The 19,738-nt window shown below is 42.6% G+C and overlaps 3 protein-coding genes and 5 non-coding genes across 8 annotated transcripts; 2 read left to right on the top strand and 6 right to left on the bottom strand.

The window, feature by feature from the left end:
• Positions 1–148: 148 nt before the first annotated feature.
• On the bottom strand, positions 149–1,194 carry LOC128709903 (hydroxysteroid dehydrogenase-like protein 2). Its single transcript, XM_053804941.1, has 4 exons — positions 1,181–1,194; positions 957–1,120; positions 681–894; positions 149–611 (listed from the first exon to the last, which is right to left on the bottom strand). The coding sequence occupies exons 1-4, from the start codon at positions 1,192–1,194 to the stop codon at positions 149–151; spliced, it is 855 nt and encodes a 284-aa protein (XP_053660916.1).
• A 486-nt stretch (positions 1,195–1,680) lies between these two features.
• On the bottom strand, positions 1,681–3,563 carry LOC128719114 (hydroxysteroid dehydrogenase-like protein 2). Its single transcript, XM_053812737.1, has 4 exons — positions 3,550–3,563; positions 2,919–3,082; positions 2,605–2,818; positions 1,681–2,539 (listed from the first exon to the last, which is right to left on the bottom strand). Exons 1-4 carry the CDS (start codon positions 3,561–3,563, stop codon positions 1,681–1,683), a joined length of 1,251 nt encoding a protein of 416 aa, XP_053668712.1.
• Positions 3,564–4,258: 695 nt separating this feature from the next.
• Positions 4,259–4,330, top strand: Trnaw-cca (transfer RNA tryptophan (anticodon CCA)). The gene has a single exon. It is a non-coding gene; the product is annotated as a tRNA-Trp (tRNA).
• A 489-nt stretch (positions 4,331–4,819) lies between these two features.
• Trnam-cau (transfer RNA methionine (anticodon CAU)) lies at positions 4,820–4,892 on the bottom strand. Its single transcript has one exon. It is a non-coding gene; the product is annotated as a tRNA-Met (tRNA).
• Positions 4,893–8,577: 3,685 nt separating this feature from the next.
• Positions 8,578–17,822, bottom strand: LOC128708185 (heart- and neural crest derivatives-expressed protein 1). The gene is made up of 5 exons (XM_053803145.1): positions 17,684–17,822; positions 13,575–14,000; positions 13,227–13,501; positions 12,460–12,612; positions 8,578–8,712 (listed from the first exon to the last, which is right to left on the bottom strand). The coding sequence occupies exons 1-5, from the start codon at positions 17,820–17,822 to the stop codon at positions 8,578–8,580; spliced, it is 1,128 nt and encodes a 375-aa protein (XP_053659120.1).
• On the top strand, positions 10,285–10,356 carry Trnaw-cca (transfer RNA tryptophan (anticodon CCA)). The gene has a single exon. It is a non-coding gene; the product is annotated as a tRNA-Trp (tRNA).
• Positions 11,363–11,435, bottom strand: Trnam-cau (transfer RNA methionine (anticodon CAU)). Its single transcript has one exon. It is a non-coding gene; the product is annotated as a tRNA-Met (tRNA).
• On the bottom strand, positions 16,362–16,432 carry Trnag-gcc (transfer RNA glycine (anticodon GCC)). The gene has a single exon. It is a non-coding gene; the product is annotated as a tRNA-Gly (tRNA).
• Positions 17,823–19,738: the final 1,916 nt, after the last annotated feature.

The raw sequence follows: 19,738 nt of genomic DNA, 5'->3' as shown, positions 1-19,738 counted from the left end.
TATCAGGAAATTGCTACGCAACTTATTTCTCGCTCTGTAAAACAAGTAAGTCACACCATAAACGGATTTTAAAATTGATTGTCCATCACCTGTGCTGCACTTTGTGCGTTTTTATTTAGCAGAAGAAGCATTTTTGTTCAAATTAAATTTAGAGCTTTGATTTCGTTTCGTTTACAAAGATATCCGGCGTGAGAGTAAGCGCGTTTCCAGGAACGCAAGCGTATTGTGCAAAATCCTTGATTCCTTCGGCGGCCAGTACCTCATCGTCGATGAAAAAGTTACCAGTGCTAGTCCCTGGCGTTCGGCAAAGGATCGCATAAGCAGCATCCGCCATAATTTCTGGCTTGCGGGAGAACGGATACCCTTCCTGTCCGTGCAACATCTCTACTGCGGCGGTGTAAATGATCGTACGGGGCCATAAAGCGTTCACGGAAATGTTGGCACTCTCATACTCCCGTGCCATACCGAGGACACACATGGACATGCCATATTTGGCCATGGTATAGGCCACATGGTTACTGAACCAGTGAGGTTCCATGTTTAACGGTGGCGAAATGTTCAGAATATGTGCATGCTTACTTTTGCGCAGATACGGTAGACATTCTTTCGATCTGGAACGAGCATACATGTAGACGTAAAAAAAAGGTCAAAGCAAGATCGTAATCCCGTTGCGTACTCACACTAGAAAAGTCCCTCTGGTGTTGATATTGTGCATCAGGTCGTATCGCTTCATATCCGTTTCCTCGGTTGGAGTCAGGGAAATGGCACTAGCATTGTTAACCACAATATCGATACCACCGAACGTTTGTACTGCTTTTTGTACCGCTGCTCGGACAGCTTCTTCACTGCGCACGTCAACGATGCATGGTAATGCTTTGCCACCGATCGCTTCAACTGAAATCGAAGCAATTGATAGAGCAACCGCTCGGTACGAGAAAACAATCACAAATACTCACTTTCCGCCGCAGCTGTGTAGATGGTTCCAGGTAGCTTCGGATGTGCCTCTGCCGTTTTGGCCGCTAGCACAATGTTGGCACCATCTCGAGCAGCTTTCAGTGCGATCGCCTTGCCAATGCCTCTAGATGCACCGGTAATAAACAGCGTAATGCCAGCGAGTTTTCTACAGAAAACGAAACGCTAATAAGATGGATCTTTAACATCACAGAAGGACGATACTTACCCTGTGTTTTGCATCGTTAATTCCTTTCCACAACACGGTGCGACGTACTCTAAGCTTGAACTTTAGCACCGCACACACCGGCAGCTACTATGACTGTTGCCCAGCGAAGAAATAATCGGAGAATGACAGAGCGCATTGTTATCTACGCCAACGGGTAATCTTGTTCGCTCCCAACGCGAGAACCATACAAACAGAAGATATGCAATCAACATGTAAAGCAATTTCCTCGGCATCACTCCGAAACAGTAATATGTACGTTTTTTTCTTTTCACTTTCCGATTAAGTCATTAACGTTTTCTTTATTTGTTTTTGTCTTTTTTCAGAATATGTAAGGGACGAATAGCCCCTCTTGTGATGTACCATGATGAAGATCGTACTCCTTCAAGCACTTTTGAGGTAGAGTGATGTTATGAAAATTTTAAATATTTATTGAACTTTTCCCCTACATGCCAATCAAGAAAATGACGATCCATCTCCTTCCCACTCATATTACCATTAGCTTAAAGCTTAGACTTTAAACCACCCATCAATTTTTCCAACTTCATCGCTTTCTGTAGATCACCAGAGATCTTCAGCTTGCCCGTCATAAATGCATTTGCCGGCTTCAGTTTTCCTGTGAACATGTCGAAGAAGTGCTTGGAATCCATCGTCAGCACCGCATCAGCCGTTGCCGGCGGATTGCCCTTGCCCACCTTGCCGGTACCATTCTTCAAATCGGCGAACCACGTTCCGGCCTCCTCACCCTTCACCTTGAACTCGTACACGGCACCCGTCTTGCGGACGATCTCTTCACTGAGCAGGCTCTCGATTTTCAGGAACAATCCCTCAATCTTACCACCGGCAGCGGCAGCTGGTTTCTTCAACGAAGCCGCATGGCTACCTTCTGCCGCAAACTCCACCAACTTTTCCGGCTCGACGTCGAGGAAAAAGTCCGGCATCAGTTTGTCTGCGTTCTCGGGTACGCACGCGTACTGCTTCATGTCTGTTATACCTTCCGCCTTAAGGACCTCGTCATCGATCATGAATTTGCCCGTCGCAACACGGGGTTCCTTTGAAAGGATGGCGTATGCCGCATCGGCCATGATTTCTGGCTTGCGCGAAAATTGATCACTCTCCTTACCCGTCAACATCTCCATGGCCGCCGTGTGGATGGCAGTACGGGGCCAGAGCGCATTGACGGCAATGTTGGCGTTCTCAAACTCCTTCGCCATACCGAGAACACACATCGACATTCCATACTTGGCCATGGTGTAGGCGACGTGATTGCTGAACCAAAGCGGAGCCATATTCAAGGGTGGTGAAATATTCAAGATATGTGCATGGTTGCTCTTGCGAAGGTAAGGAATGCATTCTTTAGATCTAAACGTTTGAAAAATAAGGCATTTGTACTAACGGGCGAATTATGCATGTCTACTATTACTTACACCAGGAACGTGCCACGCGAGTTTATCTGGTGCATTAGATCATATCGCTTCATATCGGTTTGTTCCGTTGGCGTGAGTGAGATTGCACTGGCATTGTTGATTACGATATCGATTCCTCCGAACTTGGCCACGGCATTCTGCACGGCGGTACGAACAGCTGCTTCGTCGCGTACATCCACCACGCAAGGAAGAGCTTTACCGCCAGCGGCTTCGACTACAAAAACAAGAGGTGAAAAGCAGAGATTTGAATGCCTAATGATGTTTTCCGCATGTTTTGCAGCTTAATTAGTTGGTTCCAACTTAGTCACACTTACTCTCCTTTGCCGCTGTGTAGATTGTGCCGGGGAGTTTTGGATGTGGATCGGCCGTCTTGGCTGCGACCACGACATTCGCTCCATCTTGGGCGGCTTTCAGTGCGATTGCTTTGCCTATGCCTCGCGAAGCTCCCGTAATGAAGAGCGTACGTCCAGCCAGCTTTCTGTTAAAACAAAAGGTAAGATTATATTTTGGTCACTTAAAAATGATGACATCCACATGACATGACACTCTGTGGGGAATAAGTAGAACCGGTTTCACGGGTGTGTGAATGTTGCAATTACTAAAATTTCATAAGATCATTACGAAGGTTTACAACATGATGTGATTATGTATTATGACGTGTCACTCAGACTGAACGACCCTACATAAGAGGAAACACTAAATTTCTGGATTGATCGTGCATAGTTGGGAATCATTCCCTTGTGAGCATCAGCAATCATTCATTGTAAGGGCTTTAATCTTTGGCAGCGATGCTGTCTGACGACCTTCGTACCCGGACGATATTACGTTATCTACGGCCGGTTCATCCGATAACATTTGACCACACATGAAAATGCACCGCTTTAACCGGAAACTTTCTATAGAGTGGCACACTTTTCTTTCAAGAAATACCAAATCACTTCTTACCCAGTGTTGATCATGTTTTTGTTTCTCTTTTGGGGGCAGTATTGATGGGAAATCGGCAGTCGAGTCCGTTGTTCACGAAATAACGGCAAAGATGATCACGGAGCAAGCCTTAAGCTACGAGGAATTCTCGCATATGCCGCGACCTATGTTATGTTGCGTGCGGTGTTCGAACTGATGAGTCTTTTCTGCGTAGCGTTTGTTACTAGACCCGCAGCTCACACACACTTTTGCTGATTGTATTGCAGCCGTACGGTGGGGAGAGGTTGGGGCCAAAGTCCATTTGGTAAGCGAATACGGTGCGAAATCGAATAGAAAACAGGAGCTTTGACAGTTCCTATGTTTACATCAGGGGTGCTGTACTCTGCTACTCCCAGTGTGGTCCGAATGGATAGTGGTTGTTGGTTGGGTTATAAAGTTTTAGAGCAATTTGAATGCTTTCTTTTGCTTCTAAATGTTTCCTTTATTTTTTTTGCTTTTAAAACTAACGTATTTTCGTCTATTTTGTTTCCAAACTTAGAAAATTAAATTGTGAAGTTTGAAAACAATCTTAATTTTTATTCTCCAAAGACATTAGCAGTGAGTTGGCGTGTGGAACACTATGCCTTGTGTAGGCAATGGAAGTACATCCATGGAGACTGGTCTCAAGATGGCAAAGATAAAGGTGAATGTTGGTAGTGAAATGAGGCATTAAGAGGCGGGGTTTGTGTGAGACTCCGTGGCGCAACGGTAGCGCGTCTGACTCCAGATCAGAAGGTTGCGTGTTCAAATCACGTCGGGGTCATTTTTTTTCCACTGAATCTTATGTTTTTTTTGTTCATTAGCATTTAGTTTACCAGTTCATTTTGTTAATTAGTATGTTTGTAATGAGTAGTAGAGTAATAGAATAATCACTAATTTGTTGTTAAAGCATAGTGAGTGTTACTATTGGCGGTAGAACGGACGTGCCGTATATTTTCAGATTCGGTGGTCACCGTTATGCATGAAGATGAGTAATGAATACAAAGAATTTCAATGAAATTGAATTACAGACCTGCCTGGAAATTGTAGTTTCCTAAATCTTTATATCCTGCAATTTAGTATAATTATCACTTATTTTGTATTGCTTATGTGTTATTGTTTCGTAATTTTGCCGTGACATGCATGATTGATAAAGCAAGATCAAAATACAAAAAATATATAACGCTTATAGAAAATGTTAAGAAAAGTACATACATTATTTGTAGTGGTGTGTGAGTGCAGAAAAATATGGTAAGAAAAAAAGAAATCATTCTGCCCCGAGTGAGGATCGAACTCACGACCTTAAGATTATGAGACTTACGCGCTACCGACTGCGCTATCGAGGCCGTCGTGGAGTTGACATTCTAAGCTGATCAAAATAAGTGCGTAATAACGCGTAATAATAACGAAGTACAATCCTTTAGCTTAGTGGCAATTTATTACCATCTTCGTAATCAGAGTCGTCGGTCAGAATAACGATCATTTTGTCAAAAAAGAGGGGGAAAAATATTAAAAACGTACCAGTTAATTTAATTTTCAACTGTAGGAAAGTTTCCACAGCTATCGAAGGGCTACGGTTAAGTGCTTCATAAAATTATATTGTAATAGTCTTGATAGCTTGTAAGCTGGTGATGTACAATGTAAACTGATAGATTTGCTCTATACCTGTGCAGTAGTTACATTAGGGAATTGAGTTTCCTTAATTTCAGTTATGTTGAATTGTTAAGAACTGTGGATTTTTAACATGTTTAACAGAAAGCATGGGAAATTATTTGACAAACAGGCAAAGAATTTTAAAAACCGAAAATTTTTATTCATATAAAGTTGGGAGGTAAAAACTGTGACTTTCAGTTTACTTTTAAATCGGCGCTGGTAGGTTTAACACCTAGAACTGGTAGGTTGCTGGACGCCCAGTTGAAATTTGACGCCCACATAGACTGAGCCTTCGCTAAAATTAAAAAAAGGCTGAGTGATGAGTAGAATAATGTTGATTTTGTTGAAACATTTCAGTTCTATAGATCATTAATATCATACCATGTCGATTTTCCCTAGACAATCTTTTTTCTTGGTAGTAGAGGAAAAATAACTGGATGAAAAATAGTGTAATGAGGTTTTGTATAATGTGATATCCTAAAATCGATATCCGTCGAACAAAGAATAGTGTACCAAACTATGATCTTTGTAGAACTGCGCTGAAATGATATGCTGCTTGAGTATTTGGGGGAGTGAATAGTGCATGGTTCAAACTTTTATCGATACCGATAAACACGCACGCACACGACACGCAGTGTAGTTGCACCTAGAATTACATAGTCCCAGCTTCGTTTGTCGAGTTAGGTGCTTTGAGTGTAGAAGTTTCCTCAGACTGTAGAAATACCGGTTGGCAGCCAGGACCCTAGCGCGTATTTCAACATCTATGCTATTGTCAGTGCGGACTTTTCACCTAAAATAGGTGAAATTTTGGACGACTTCGAAAGAGCGTTCACCTATTTGTACGTCACCCCTGCGTAAGTTAGGATGTGTTAGCAGGGGCGCTGGTGGTCATCAGCGTATGCCAGGATCTGGATTGACTCATAGAAGATAGTCCCAGAAATTTCCACCTCCGAGTCGCGGATGGCCCTCTCTAGCGCTAGGTTTAAGAGTAGACAGGCTAGCCCATCTCCTTTGCGCATACCCTTGGTGATAGCAAAGGGCCTTGAGAATGTTCCTTCCATCAAAGCAAAGATGTAGATTAAAAATTATTAGCAGAATATCACAGAGAAAACTTATTGTCCGTCGTAAGAATAATACGATTTTTTTTACGTCTCGGCAAATGTCCGTGTTGTTATCTATTAATCGTATCCAATAAGCACGTTAGTTTGAGGTTCTGGAGTTGGTCCTACTTTTATTGACCGGAGTTAGCTCCTACTTTTATTGACCCTTCCAGGTTGCTGGATACCGGGCACAGATCGACGATTGGACTGAAACTCCCCGTCGGAGTGATGAACGATAACTGGCTTTGAAACGGATATTGTGCCGTTTTTATATCATTTTTTGTCCATCTGTCCACCTCTTATGTGTTGGTATGTGTTCTTTTGTGTTGTGTGTTCCGCGCAATAGTCGTTCCGTAAATCCGTCCATTGCATCCTTTTGTCCTATTTTTTCCGAGTTTCTTGTATCGGCCAACCTAAAAACAACTTCCCAACTAACATTTTCTTATTAAGCACTAAACTTGCTGCTTGCTTGCCGTGTCCTAGCTATCCAGGGCGCTCTGGTCGCCACAAAGCTAAGCAACTATATTTAAAGTATGTCACATAAAAAAACGAATTAGGACCCGCACGCACACCGACCGATCGCACCAAGCCGCCGGATGGCGCCATTTCCTTTTACCATACCTGCCGAGGTGATCCTTTACCTACACATCGACACGTTGACAGCTTGACTGTCAACGGCGAGCAACTGGTCTAATCAGCTGGGCCATGTTGGGTCACAACAATATTCAATCTCGGTGGAGCGACACTCGGTTGCCATTCAAAGAGGAGTGTGAAATAAAACCAAATAATCAAAAGAACAAGTGATAATGTACGTACCCTGTCTGTAAGTGTATTTGTTTAAGCTGTGACGCATAGGACAATATAGTTGTACTAGTCTACTAAAATTTTTGCTCGTGCGCTTTGCTGCCCTTGTTTGTGACGTTGTGGGTTAGCCCGCACATCTTTAAAGTAAGTAATTGAAAGATGAAATAAAAAAAACCCACAAAAATCCGAAATAAATTCACAAAAGTACATTTAGCTGATAAATATTGCGTCCTTGTTGGGCTTATTGTAAATGCAATTGACATGTAGTGTTGTTGTTTTTCCGTTCGCATGTGGTACTGCTTCAAACACATCCACAGCTTCCACTACTTGCCAGCAGTTCGTTGGCGCACACGTCTGTTTGTTGCCATAAGTTTCATTCGAGTCGCAGACGCCCCAATCCGCGATCACCATTTTATTGATTGGCTATCGGCAGGCATTAGTGACGATGCAGTACGCATCGTCGTGCGCTTTCTCTTGGAGGGTGTATACATGCGCGGACACACGTGTACATTACGGGGCACGGAATATTCACGATCGGAAATCAAAATATTTACCCACCACACAACACACCGGACACGGAAAAGCTAAATCGTTACAAATACCGCGCGGGGTTGGCAGTCTGCTGCGCGTGAAAAAAAAAAGTCTTACTCCTTTTACTTGTTCCGCGGTGCCGTTGGCCGTTTGTCGCTGATGCCGTGTGTTGTGTGTGTGGCTGAGCGAAGAGGGCCATCTGGTTTTTTGCCGGAGTTATCTCAAACGTTCGAGATTAAAATGTATCTAATATTAGCTTGTAACGCACGCATGGATGTGGCCACTCTGCAGCAAAGGTAGTACAGTACCCTTGAATGTTGGTTTGCTCGGTTTGATTGAAGTTTCTTTCGCTTATCAAAGTGTGTAAGGTTAAACAAGTCGAAAGTTTGATGAGGAATCGTTTACCATTTATTGGGCAATAAGCGTCAACTCTACCGATGGTTATTTTAATTGCTTTGGCACAGCCTCCCATATTTTGAACGCGCCAATCAGTCGAAAGCAGTGGAGGAACGAACTATCCGATATAGAATCTGTACATGGTGCTACTACTATTAGCCTAATGGCAAAGCGGGGACGATTAGCGTATTGTTGTGTGCGCCTTCCAACCTTTGTCTACTACATTCCATTAGGATTAGGGTTTACGGCGAGATTCTAGAAGTAGAAGTGCAGTAATTCATGTCTTGGGCGTCTTTTAAAAAACCTTCCTTTGCTACGTTGTGTATCGACTCGATACACATCGAGGGCAGCCTAAAGGTGGATTAAGCGTTTGGAATACGCTTTGCATCTCTATCTCGCTTGACCACACCAACATTGCTCTTTGTGTTTGTGGCGATACTATCGATAATGCTGTGAAGAAACAGTGATCGTTTGTGAAACTTGACCTCAAACGGACGCCAAATTGTTCTTCCGGGACACACAAGCGCGCTGATTAGTGACGGGCCTTTTATTTGATAGTGGTTTTCGTCTCCAGCGCCCAAACATGCTGCGGCCACCCGGTACGGCCTTTGATTTTTCGTCCTTCCGTCACTGGTGGACTGGTGGTACTGGTGGCGTTGGCAGTCCCACTGGCGGTGAAGTTCTGTGTGAGAAAGAGATCGGTAAAGGATTAAAACGTTTTGTAGCACAATCATTGCGATTGTTAGCGAGGGCATGTCTATGCGGGTCTTCAAAGGCCAAATTCGAGAAATTGTTCAAACATTTCTAATGGCAACTTCATTGGGACAAGCTGTGCGAGCATTTCTCACCAGCATTTTCTCACGACTGTGTGCGGCTTTTCGTTTGTTTTCTAAAGCTGGCGGAACTGAAACTCAATTTTCCTTTTTCCACGTTTCAATTACAATTGGGAAAATATTTTTCCACTTGAGATAACGTTGGGTATTACTGAATAGTACAGGTTCCTGACATCAATTTTGAGCCTTATCCTTTGGACAACGCTTCCTTTTTTTCATACTTTTATCGTGAATAGGATGAATTTATCTGTTCCAATTGGATAAACACCACTTTTTAATAAAGCATTTATAACCCAGGCTGGCGGACGATCGTTTTGTCGTTGAAAAAGTACAAATCGGACGCCACGTCATTTGTCGAGCTCAAAACAAATGTCTCCGTAAGTCACAGAGCACACCGCCGTAGTGGTTGGTGGAGAAGATTAAGACCAAAGTAATCGTAATTTGTTTTATGGAAAGTTCAAGTGCAGCTTTATCGTTGTCAAGTGCCGCCTCAAGCAAACGGGAAAAAAAACATAAAAGGGCCGTGGGAAGTCGGAAGGGTTTAGTAGTTGAAACAGGCCCAAAGGCAAGAAGGCAAGCACTGTTATGGCTGAATTCGGGTACTTCAGTTATGAAAGGCGTCTTTTAATTTTTCCAAAGTGTAATGCGGCAGGAGGCGAATGCATGATATGGTGACATGTTGTGGTGTTGTGGGATTTTCCGGGTAGTTTTGATGCCGCTGAGTGGTTCTTCCCGCATCGTTCCTGTGGACACTTGAAGGTTTACTTCCGTCAGGAAATGCATTTTATCTCCCAATGGTTGATTGCGTGGGCGATATGAATTGAATGGATGATGCATTATGGAAACATCAGAAGGAATGCACTGAGCTATATATATATCAGCTATATACAGCGAAGCGAACTTTGAATTATCTTTTCTTGCCCACGCTCCGTGGAACCCATGTAAATCTAGCAATGTGTAACTTGCTGCAATTTATTTATATAGAAATGAAATAGAATTTATTGTTGGTGTCAATTATTAAAAAATGTAACAAATTATCCGACACAATTAGGTGTGACTGTTTATAAAGAGACGGAAGGAAAAAAGGTATAGGAATTTCGAATATTTTCTACCAGTAGGCAGACTATGTGGATGAAAAGGGGCGTCACTCGAGTGACTGTTTTTAAATTGTTCCAATGATTGATTAGTGGAAAGGGTCACATATTTGACACAATTTTTCAATGTTCTTTTTTTATCTAGCTGACGAAGCGCAGCGAAGAGCGCATGCGCCAAAATGCACTTTTTTTTTCCACAGTGTTGTTATTTTGCATGGGTAAAAATAGAAAAGGGGCGTTGCTTGTCTGGTTGATGCAGTGAGTTATCAAGAATGTTACTGAATGCAATCGATTTTTATATACGCTTTGTGTGGAGAGAAGAGACAAGACTCCGTGGCGCAACGGTAGCGCGTCTGACTCCAGATCAGAAGGTTGCGTGTTCAAATCACGTCGGGGTCAAGAATCGGCTGGGAAAGTTTATTTTAATGTTTTTTTTATGGTCCCCACACATCCCTCGATGCTTATTTTGTGACAAGGAGTGTATGTCAATATCCAATGTTTTGTTCAAGTTGAAACGTCATCGAATGTACATAGGTGTGTTTTAACATTACTGAGAGGCTGAATTGTTTACAAATTCACTGTATAATGTGTGTAATATCTCCATTTATCTTTTTATATACGGATAACTTACTGTATGTTTGTTAGCTTATACAACTTTTTGTGTATTTCTTCTGCATTGTTACAAATTTGAAACTATAACTTGTAACTTGCAACTAACTGCACTAGTGCACTATACCGTTAATTAAGGTTAAGTTTTGATTTGTTACTATGTAAAAACATATTTCATTACTACACATAACTTAGCGGAGTTCTTGCAGAATTTGATGTCGCACTGTGACATTTTTGAATTCCAAATGTGTTTTTAGTAGCTTTCATAGTAGCAGTAACGGCGGTAACAATAAAAGTTAGAGATACATATCAGATTACATATCTTATTTTTTATGTTTATTTATGTGATGTAGTAGTAGTAGTAGTTACTGGATGGATTTGTTATTTAGGCGAAAACTTCTCTCCATTCATTTCTCTACCTTGCTTCCGAATTTGAGCTTATTCATATCAAAACTGAATGTTGTTATTAATGCGAATGCGGTGGAGAATTTCGAAGACATAATAAATTAGAACAAAATGGAAAAATATTGTTAACACACGTACCATTCTTTTTGACATATATGAGAGAGTGGTCAACCGAATGTTGAAAAGAAGATTTGGATGAAGAATTCAGCTCGAGCTGCTGAATATCTTTTTGACGTAAAATTTTCAGTTTTCCTGTGTGATTTCAACCACAATTTTCGACTTCATGGATGATTGTGTATCGACCAACCAACCAATTTCCCTTTAAGGGGTGCATCTATTAAATTGAACACATATGCACCAAAACCAAAAAGACCAAAAATAGTTCTTCTCCTGCCCCGAGTGAGGATCGAACTCACGACCTTAAGATTATGAGACTTACGCGCTACCGACTGCGCTATCGAGGCTTGCGATGGAGGGAGTGTTATATCGCATCCTGTCGGTTTGCGTTCACCATAACGTTGTGGATAAGGAAATGTTTTGCAAACCACAACTGCGGTGTCCTTGCTGTGTATGGTGATTTTCTCACCCTCCACCCAAGATTAACGCTCGCATGGTGAAAGCTTTTTCTCACTCTCCGTAATTGGGCATTTGATGGCAGGATAATGGAGTTGCAATGTCGTGTACTGGCGGAGTCAAGTGCTATACCCGCACAGTTTCCCATCGTTATTGTGCACGTGCATACACAGCTTCCTTCGTAAACAGCAGGGGAGTTTGGGAATAAAGAAGGACCTGTGACAGGTTTCTATCCCAATTCTTCATTACGCACCACCGTCGCGTTGGATTGTGTTGTTACTTGACTGTTGAGGTTATGACAAACAATCAGCGAATTAAACTCTTACACAGCAGAGCAATGAAGGGCGCTTGGTGCAGTCGTTGGGTGAGGATAATTGAATTACCCGCTATTAGTGGGCCACTTTGCGGTATTAAGTTGTATCTGTGGCAATGGTAGGTAATGAAATTGCGGACTTTTTCACACCCCTCGACTAGGTATGTGACTGGCCATGTTCGGTAAGATACACAGGGAAAGGGAGAGGCGTGAAAACCAGACGATTCTGTTAGTGTTTTATGTTGGCTGCAGCATGCGCAATGCTTTCGGTGTCGTTGCGTGCCGTCTCAGTGTTCTGCATGGTTAAATTGATCTCGTGCAGTAGAAAGAGGTTTTTTTGTTGATAAATTCTCTATTCGATTTGCTGCTTAAATTGTACCTAAAATTTCATACCATGCAGAGTTGTGGGTTGAAGGTCCAGAAGCAGAAAGCAAAAACCAGACCCACCCAATAAAGATAATGATTCGATTAAGAACATTTCTCTATTTCTCGCTTGCTGCTGCACTGTTTCCAACTGGTTCGTAACGGAGTCGTTCGTGTGAGCAGACATTATAGCGATGTGTGGTGCCGTTTTTGTGGCATCAAATCGCGCCATTACTTACTTGCATTAGCGTCTTCTGGGCACGACGTTCGGCATTAATCTTGCGCGACGAGGGCACCAGCTCTGCGCGGAAATCGCACGAAGGATCCTGGTTTCCGTTCACGACCGCCAGCAGATGGGCGATGTAGGAAATGGCCAATCGAAGCGTTTTGATCTGGAAATGCAAGACGACAATGTACGGTAATGAGGAATAGAAATGTCGAGTGCTACACAAAAAATTAATGATTCTGATGAGTGATCCTATTCCAAAGTTTCATGAATCCCCAGAGATTCTTGAATGCTCAAGGATTCATAAATCTTTAAAGACTCCAGAATCCCCAACGTTTAATGAATTCTTAGAGAATGAATTGGAATAACTGAATGCTAAAGATTCAAAATTCCTCCAACAAAAAAGTACCATGAATCCTCAGAGATTCTTGAATGCTTAAGGATTCATAAATCTTTAAAGACTCCAGAATCCCCAACGTTTAATGAATTCTTAGAGAATGAATTGGAATAACTGAATTCTAAAGATTCAAAATTCCTCCAACAAAAAAGTTCCATGAATCCTCAGAGATTCTTGAATGCTCAAGGATTCATAAATCTTTAGAGACTCCAGAATCCCCAACGTTTAATGAATTCTTAGAGAATGAATTGGAATAACTGAATTCTAAAGATTCAAAATTCCTCCAAGTTACATGAATCCTCAGAGATTCAGAAGATTAAATCAGTGAATCATTCTCAAAAGATGCTCAAAGCACAACAATTAACCTGAAACGAGGCATTTACCTTGGAGAGTTTTGTATCGTTGGGAACGTTTGGAATACGATCCCGCAGTGAGGTGTATGCCGAGTTGATGCTTTGTGTCCTACGGCGCTCTTTCTTGTTGGCCGTGTTGCGACGCTTGACCACCCGCACTACCGGCACACCGTTGCCGGGCATTACACCAGAAGAGGAGGGCGCCATGTGCATGAGCGACTGGTGTTCGTTCCCCGTCGCGCCAGAAACGGGGTCAATGGAAGTTCCGGTTCCGCCAAAATATCCCTCATCCGGGACGTAGATTCCTGGTGGAAGGGTGATACATTGGCAGCATGAAAATGTCACTTGTCTGCATACATTGGTTTGTCTCAAGCTTACCGGCGGTACTCTTTTCGTAAGCAACCGTGGACGAGCAGTACATGGACGAGGCCATTTGCTGGTGGTGATGGTGCTGCTGATGGTAGCCCGCGGCAGGATGCGGATGCCCGGCACCTCCATACGGTGACGAAGACGCCGACATCGAGGACGACGTGGAGGAAGCCGACGACAGCGACGTTGTCGACAGGGACGATTGATCGGGCGGTTGGTGTTGGTGGGGTTGCGAGATGTTGCGAATAGCGCTTACCACAACCGAGGAGGTGTTCCCGCTGACACTAGCAACCGTTGTCGCACCTACGGCCGGCGGCGAGTATCGGTCCCTGTGGATGTCTGGGTGTGATTCGCTCGAACTGCACGGTGAACCCCAGTAGCCTTCCTCGTCCATAATGATCACACCTCCACCACCGCCGCTGGTCACCTGTACCCCTGTGGCATTTCATGAACACAGAGAGAGAGAGAACGAAAGATAAACAAAAATAACCATGAACGCACACTGGACGGCGAACGCCAAAGAAAAGAAAGACCCCTTTGCCACCCACGTGCGATCCTCTGGATCCGTCCAACTCGGCGAGGATGCTGGGACGCATACAAACATAAAACCGTGCAGTTGAGATTCGTTTTTTTTTTCGGCCAACTTCCAGCAGTAAACGAAACAACAACAATAAACAAAGTGCGTTGCGTGCGCCTGGGAAGGTAAATCGAAAAAGGGGGAAAAATGCCGACATACGTACGTAGCCACGCGCACTATCACCATCATGCACTGACCTCACACGCGGGAAGTTCGCTCAGGGAAAACCTGCGAAGGCAACACCGAAACCGGCGGATGAGGACTCGAACACCGGAGATGCTCGTGTATCGTGTCTTAATGATTTGTTTATCGAGGTACAAGTGATACAACACTACGAACAGGATGAATGGGTGGATGGGGGTGGTGCCCGGGAGAGTGGAATTGAGAAATGTCTTCGGTAGAACCATTTTCCGAGGTTTTACCCTCGATCAAGTTGCAGGCAAAAGCAGCAGTGAAAAGATTATCGGTTGATGTTTTTTTTGGAAACTACTTCAGAATAGGACGGAAAAACAGGGAGGAAAATCGATACCCGCTACTACATGTACACGTGGTGGAAGATCGTTCTCGGGAGAGGGATAGCCCGTGCAATGCTCGGGGTCAAGTACATAAATCCCCAACCTGTTGTTTATATTTGCAGGAGTGCAACGGAGCAACAAGCAGAAAAAAAAACACAGTTGTCTTTTCCCTCTGGCCGACCCGGTGCTACCGCGCTAGAGAAAGTCTTCTCCAAACAGAACGTGAAAAATTGCACGCGTGAATGGAGAAAGGATTGATCCTCGAAAATGCTGACAAGTGAATGTATCCGATTTCCGGACAAACATCGGAACGGCAACGATATGGCTCTGTGGCATTCGATATCCTTTCGGAAGCAGCACATAGGAGCGCGCTTGTTTGCGAGCGTTCCATCACTTCGGCTGCCTCGTAGTGTTAAAAAGAGCTTCACAATTATCAACTGCATCGTTGCGCTGGCAACTGGGTGAGTGTTACGAGCGTTGTTTGTGTGATAATTTCCCGGTTCATTAACGGTTTGGTGTGTTTCAGCTTTACCGAGGCCTCAGTGCACCCTAGAGTGGGGCTGTGTGTGACTCTACTTGCAAGCGCATTAGTGATTATTTGATATTGCTCAACGGCAGGATATCAGCACTTGAGAAAGGGCAAGAAGCTGTTTATTTTCCTAGCTTCACAACTTCCCGGTTCGAGTAGCGGATACAAACCGGAAATATCCTTATAGAGTTCGCACTCAAGGCGGATCTAGCGAGTAACACAATTTATTTACTTCCATTTGGTGCATTCCAATGGATGTTTAATATCTTTGCTTAGTTTACAGTATCGCATGGCTGGATTGAAATGATTCAATGTTTAGTCAAATTTGCAAAGTTCTATTAGCAATAATGTTTGTTAAATAGTTCATCCAGCGAGAAAGGTTTAACGAACGGGTTAACTTTTATACAGTTACAGAATCTAGTACTTGAAAAAATACATAAAAATATGTATGTGAAATTTACATAAAATGCTACTGTAAATGTAAACTCGTATTGAGACGAACAATAACTGAATCATGGCTTTGAATAGGGCGTTAGCACTATGCACTGTTTGAAGGCGAGCTTCGCATTTAATCTCAACATGTGCAAGGATTCCATGAAATGAGGAAAAGTAAATGATAAATCCATAAAACTGAAGGTTAATATGACTGAAATAGAAACTGATGCTTATAGATAGAAAAAAGTTACAATTGCATGATAAATTAACAATGAGTGTAGTACAAAAAGAGTCCGATTTGACCTTGTAAACGTGTTGAGATGTATAATTCAGCTGTTTATTTTCAAAAACTATTGGGAGTGTTGATTTTTTTTTCTTTAATGCCAGGTAATCCCTTCCGTATAATTAGAGTAATAGTTGCCCTACAAATAAGAAGTTTTCAACTGTACCTCTTACTCTTAGAAGATCAGTAAACTGTGCTGGCTTTTCTTGCAAGATTTCTTGTTTAATATCATTTATTAGATAAGACACCCACAACAAAACGAAAAAAAACTGGCAAGGCTACATTTAAAAACCGGAACCGAACCGTCGTTTGTACCGACAGTGAATTGGTCTTCAATGCACAATTAGCCAAAAGGCAGAGTATTGTTGAGCATTTTAATAAACTAGACTCTTGAACATCTGTAAACCGAAAATATGACCTGAGATCTCAACTCTGAAAACAAAAAAAAAACTCGCGTTGCATCGGCCGGGAATCGAACCCGGGCCGCCCGCGTGGCAGGCGAGCATTCTACCACTGAACCACCGATGCTTGTCGAGAGTAAGGCTCATCTATAACAACTTAAACTGCAATTATACTCCTGTTAGGTTTCATTCCATCCAGCGCCACAATTCATGTTGGTCATGGCTTAATATCCTTTCTACGTGTACCGATTTGTTCCAAAAGCTTTTAAATGTGCACAGTTCTTTTTTTCATGTACTGTCAAGTTGCATAACACTGTACCGATGATTACAAAACATTTTTAACGCTACCCTGCCCTGTACCGCGTCGGACACGTGGTAAATCTCATCACAACCAGAGCGCCATCATTCACTCATCCTAAAAATGCTTCCCAAAATTACCAAACGATTAGTCAGTGCGCCGGGCAATAATTATCGTAGTCGTGCCTCGTGTCACGTGCGGGTGTGAGTGCTTCAAAGGTAAACGGTGAATTGATGGCTTATTGATGGAGCGTCGGATTCGGTTACTTCCAAAGTAATCAAACTAATATCGTCAAACTAGTGGTTCCACGAGGTAAAATGTACACACCAGGAATGGCAAAGCAAGATACCTTAATGTCTGCGGAGGGAAGATATTGTAAGTAAACTGTGAAACGAAATGGGATCGAAGTGTGGTGCATATTGGAGAATTAACGTGGTTTTTATTTCACTTTTTTCGTAGTATGACGCGGTGGCGATACCGATGGAAAAGAAGTTGAGGCCTTGGCTTATCGGACGATCGTACGGTTTTATGACGGCAGTATGGCTAATTTTAGAGTAATCGTACCCTTTTCGCTTCCAAGATCTCGGCGGAAGGTACGGTACAGACATATTGGTTTGTTGTTGTTTGTTTCGGTTACCGCCCGTTTGCTAAACTATGTTTTATTCTTGCGTGAAATCTCGCCCTCAAGGAATGAATATCGAGAGTGTGATGTTTGTAGAGCAATAGACGGACAATATTAACGAATAGTAATATTACACAGCGCAGGGTAATAATCGGGGTGGAAACAATAGTAATAAGGGTGGTAACAATAGAAGTTGAATTAAAAGTGTATCATCTTTTTTTTTCATGTTTCTAACACTATTAATTGTATTAGAGACCGTAGAACTGTAGAAAAATGATTATCAAGTAAGTAAGCATTTGTTCAGTTAATTTGAAGAGAATCATAATCAATTGTATTTAAATTGAGGAACACTTTATTAAAATTGAGTTATTATAATGAAGACCAACGGAAACTTATGGACTTTTCTTGGTAAATTTTGTAGATTAACCTCCACATTCAATAAAGTTATTTGCACTTACCGGAATTTTGTGAATCTGCTGGATAGAGTTGTGTATAGTAGCTTCCATTCGACTCGTAGTACGAGTCTTGGTCGCAAACACGGTGACAAAGATCGCCATCCGACGATGCAGTTTCATAGCTGGACATTTTGTTATACATTTAGACGCGTCTTGGTAGGTCTCTACACTTTCACTCTTTTGAATTTGCTGTAGCTCGATTAGGAGGAGCAATTTTAATTGTCAGATTATTTTATGTTTTTAATATAAATCACTGAACTTTCCCAACTTTTGTTTTCTAAAGCACTCGCACGAATAACGGGGACAACGATGTCTTACACACAGCAATCTACATTGCATTTGAAGAGGATATTTTCGTAAACACTTGATGCACCTGATTCCGGACGGTCGGTTTAGTTGTTGAAAAACCCGATTCCATAAACTTTCACGCACGCACGGCTCAAGTTCTCGCAGAAGACTAAACTAACATCACCCCTTCCTGCTAAGTGTGCCGAGCGGTTTCGTTGTTGGTTCAACGTTTGGTTTTTAAAAAATTTCCTCAACCAGCAACGCTCATACTGGCTGCTGATTGGCTGAAGAAGCGATGCCTCAGCGAGTTGGAAAATCGGGGACGCTGTAGATTTTCCACCGATGCTCTGTTGTTTTCCTTTCGCTTTTCCTCTTTCTCAACCAGCTCGTCAGTTGGGACAGTTTTTTTTTCGCCGTCATTCTAGACGAAGTTGAAATTTCCGTGCCATGGTAACGGTCGTTCAGTTACATCTTGTGCCTCCTTTGTTCCACATCGATTTTGCGCAACTTGATGGTTGTTCGCCATGTTTAGCCACGCCTCTTTGTCGCGGAAATAGGATGACGGTGCGGATCGCCTTTCTGTGATGCACTTTTCCGCGGCATCAAAACATCAGATCGCACATTAGCTCTGTTCAGGGTTCGTGTGCAGTTTCCTTCCTTCCTGTCGCCTGCCGTGCGTTCAGCGCTGTGTGTTTGTGTGGTCGGGTCGTTTTATTTCCTCTCGTCGTGCTCGCAACAACCGCGTCGAAATTGGATTGTACTGAATTTCAGCTGGATACTTTTATTACGCAAACACTTACAACGAATGTGTTGCGGTTGAATAATTCTTCCGCAAAAAAGGGGGAGAGTGTTGAGGTTGCTTGCTTCAAGAACTATAAATTCATGTCCTTAAGATCAACTAAACACTCAATATGAAAATGTTCTAAATTGACATGACTGTCATGACATGTTTATGCAACGTTTTTTATGTGGTACTTTTTTTTAAAGAGGAAGTTATCATTTAGATGACATTTTATTTATTTTGAAACCAAATGTTTTCTTCTGCAGTCTTTCTGTAGTTTTCCTCGCAATATGTTTCCCATTAAATTGATAGTTTCCTCATGCGCCGTATAGTTTCCTCATTCATCTTATCCCGAACTATCTCTGCAAGTTGATGAATAAAGTGAAGGAATGCTGTTGAGATGCTGTGGCATGAAGCGAATCCCAGCGGCACCGCTGCCACAAAACAACTTGACATTAGCACTTGAAATGCACTAGTGGAAAGGAAAAATCTCGTCCAGCAGCGATCAAAGGAGGGCCTTCACAAGGGAAAAACGATAGAAAAGGGTCCCGCTGTTAACATTTGTCCTCATTTGTTTTTCCCGTTGTTGGTCGCACGAACCCATCAACCTGTTCCGTCTGAGCTGGCATTTCATCCTGTGATGCTCTTTGTTTCTTCTTGCTGGTTGCTGCATCTTTCTCATATTTTCTTCCATGTCGAGTATTGGCTTAGTGCAATGTATGTGTACATGAGGTCAAACAAAAGTGAAATGCTGACACTGTGTTGGTGTATTGTTTGCATTCGTTCAACATTTTGTTTCCTCATAACCCATTTTTAAAACAGACATCAAATTATAAGTTGTGTAAAAGCCTGATATCGAGCATTGTTCGACGTAAAAACTTTAAACGACGGTTTAAAATCTGCAATAGAAAGAAGATGTAAAAACACTATGCCGCACCAACCGCTTTTGGGCTGTAGCCAAAAGAAAGACGACCACACAAACACAAAAG

This window comes from Anopheles marshallii, chromosome 2 (assembly GCF_943734725.1).
Source record: "Anopheles marshallii chromosome 2, idAnoMarsDA_429_01, whole genome shotgun sequence".
Lineage (NCBI taxonomy): Eukaryota > Metazoa > Arthropoda > Insecta > Diptera > Culicidae > Anopheles > Anopheles marshallii.
The sequence above is the reverse complement of the archived record's forward strand: the minus strand, read 5'-3'. Positions and strand labels throughout refer to the sequence as shown.